The 1,548-nt window shown below is 39.3% G+C and overlaps 2 protein-coding genes across 2 annotated transcripts; one reads left to right on the top strand and one right to left on the bottom strand.

Moving 5' to 3' along the window:
• LOC148575603 (uncharacterized) lies at window positions 1-654 on the top strand. The gene has a single exon (XM_088502442.1). It carries the CDS (start codon window positions 1-3, stop codon window positions 652-654), a length of 654 nt encoding a protein of 217 aa, XP_088358568.1.
• A 375-nt stretch (window positions 655-1,029) lies between these two features.
• LOC148575602 (uncharacterized) lies at window positions 1,030-1,548 on the bottom strand. Its single transcript, XM_088501306.1, has 2 exons — window positions 1,357-1,548; window positions 1,030-1,275 (listed from the first exon to the last, which is right to left on the bottom strand). Exons 1-2 carry the CDS (start codon window positions 1,546-1,548, stop codon window positions 1,030-1,032), a joined length of 438 nt encoding a protein of 145 aa, XP_088357432.1.

Here is a 1,548-nt window from a genome sequence, read left to right as displayed (position 1 = left end):
ATGGAAGGTCCCCCAATGACCTTTGTATTTCACCATGGTGGAAAGTTCCAAACAGATGAATCAGGCTATCTGTGTTATGAACCAGATAATACTGAAGTATTAATGGGTGTAGATTCAGACACTCTAGACGTTTTCTTTGTGAAGGGATACTACAAGGAGCTGGGATATGTTGAGATGAACAACTGCTTGTGGAAAGTTCCTGGAACGCTACTGGAAAATGGGTTGAAGAAGCTAGAAAATGACATTGATCTGTTAGAATTGGTTAAGAATTGCAGGAGGAATCATCACCTCATCAACATCTATTTTGAGCATGTTGTGTCTAAGCCACACGTGGTTGACTGCATGAGTGAGGATGATGATGAAGTACTTTGTTTGCCAACCATCCCTGAAGAAGCAAAGAAACTGAAGAAGGACCACAATGATGCAATGTCCCAAGATTACTGTAAGACAACAACAAAATCATCTAACCCAAAAAGAGCCAAAACTCAGCCCACTCCTAAGGCTACTCCTCAGCCCACACCTAAGCTAACTCCTCAACCCACACCTAAGCCCACACATAAGCCCACACCTAAAAGACATGGAATGACTTCAAGACTTGAAGACATAAGATATAGGGCATTTAGTATCTGTTATTTTGTCGGGGCTAAATTTTAGTTTTTATAAACAATGTGGGAGTTGTGGTATCTTCAATAGCCCTGTTTTTTGTATAGCCCTTTATGGTATACTGCTTTGAACTGTCAGCTACAACCTTTTGGATTATTATCATGTTAAAACAATGTTCTTATTTGAATCTAAGACAATAGAAACTAGTTCACCATTGGTGATGTTATCATGTTTTTCTATTCCTACTTCACTTAATTTTAATTCTGCTTTGACTGATTTGCTTATATTATGTTATGATCAACAATAAAACTACATGTAAATAACCTTTTTACTAGTAAAGAAACATGAACATACAAGGTTTTCACAGCAACAGAAAACTGTCAAGGTTCACAGCATCATCCTTTTCACCTTTTCACAGTAACTGCTTCACTTCCCACTAAAGATCATACACATAATCATAAAAACCACAATCACAACTATTAATCCAAAATACAGTTGCATCCTAAGTGCTTTTACTTCAGCTTCTAAGGTCATCATTCTCCAAGATATGTTATGGTCTAACAAAGCAGCATCACTCTCCATTTGTGCATCAGTTTTAACTTCTCCTAAGTTCTCTAATCCTTCATAGTCGTCGTCCTCAGCCCACCTAAAGTAATTGCAGTGGCTGTCCTTCTGCACAACATCAGGGTACCAAATTGTCAAAATCCAACTCAAATCATTTGAAGCTTCAAGAAGACTACATTCATAACTCACCCGATATCTTGGACAAGCATAGAACAATCTATCAGGATTTTCTCTTGTCCCAGACTTCTTGATCACTGTCTTCAGCCCACAAAAGCAAACTTGGTCGGAATTCTTCCTTCGCCACCGCAGCGAAGAGCTCGAGGCATGGCTTCCGTGTGATTGCGATACTTGTCCACTGCGACCCCCACCTACGCTACCCAT

Source organism: Arachis ipaensis, chromosome B1 (genome assembly GCF_059453495.1).
Source record: "Arachis ipaensis isolate K30076 ecotype BB chromosome B1, ASM5945349v1, whole genome shotgun sequence".
NCBI lineage: Eukaryota > Viridiplantae > Streptophyta > Magnoliopsida > Fabales > Fabaceae > Arachis > Arachis ipaensis.
The sequence above is the reverse complement of the archived record's forward strand: the minus strand, read 5'-3'. Positions and strand labels throughout refer to the sequence as shown.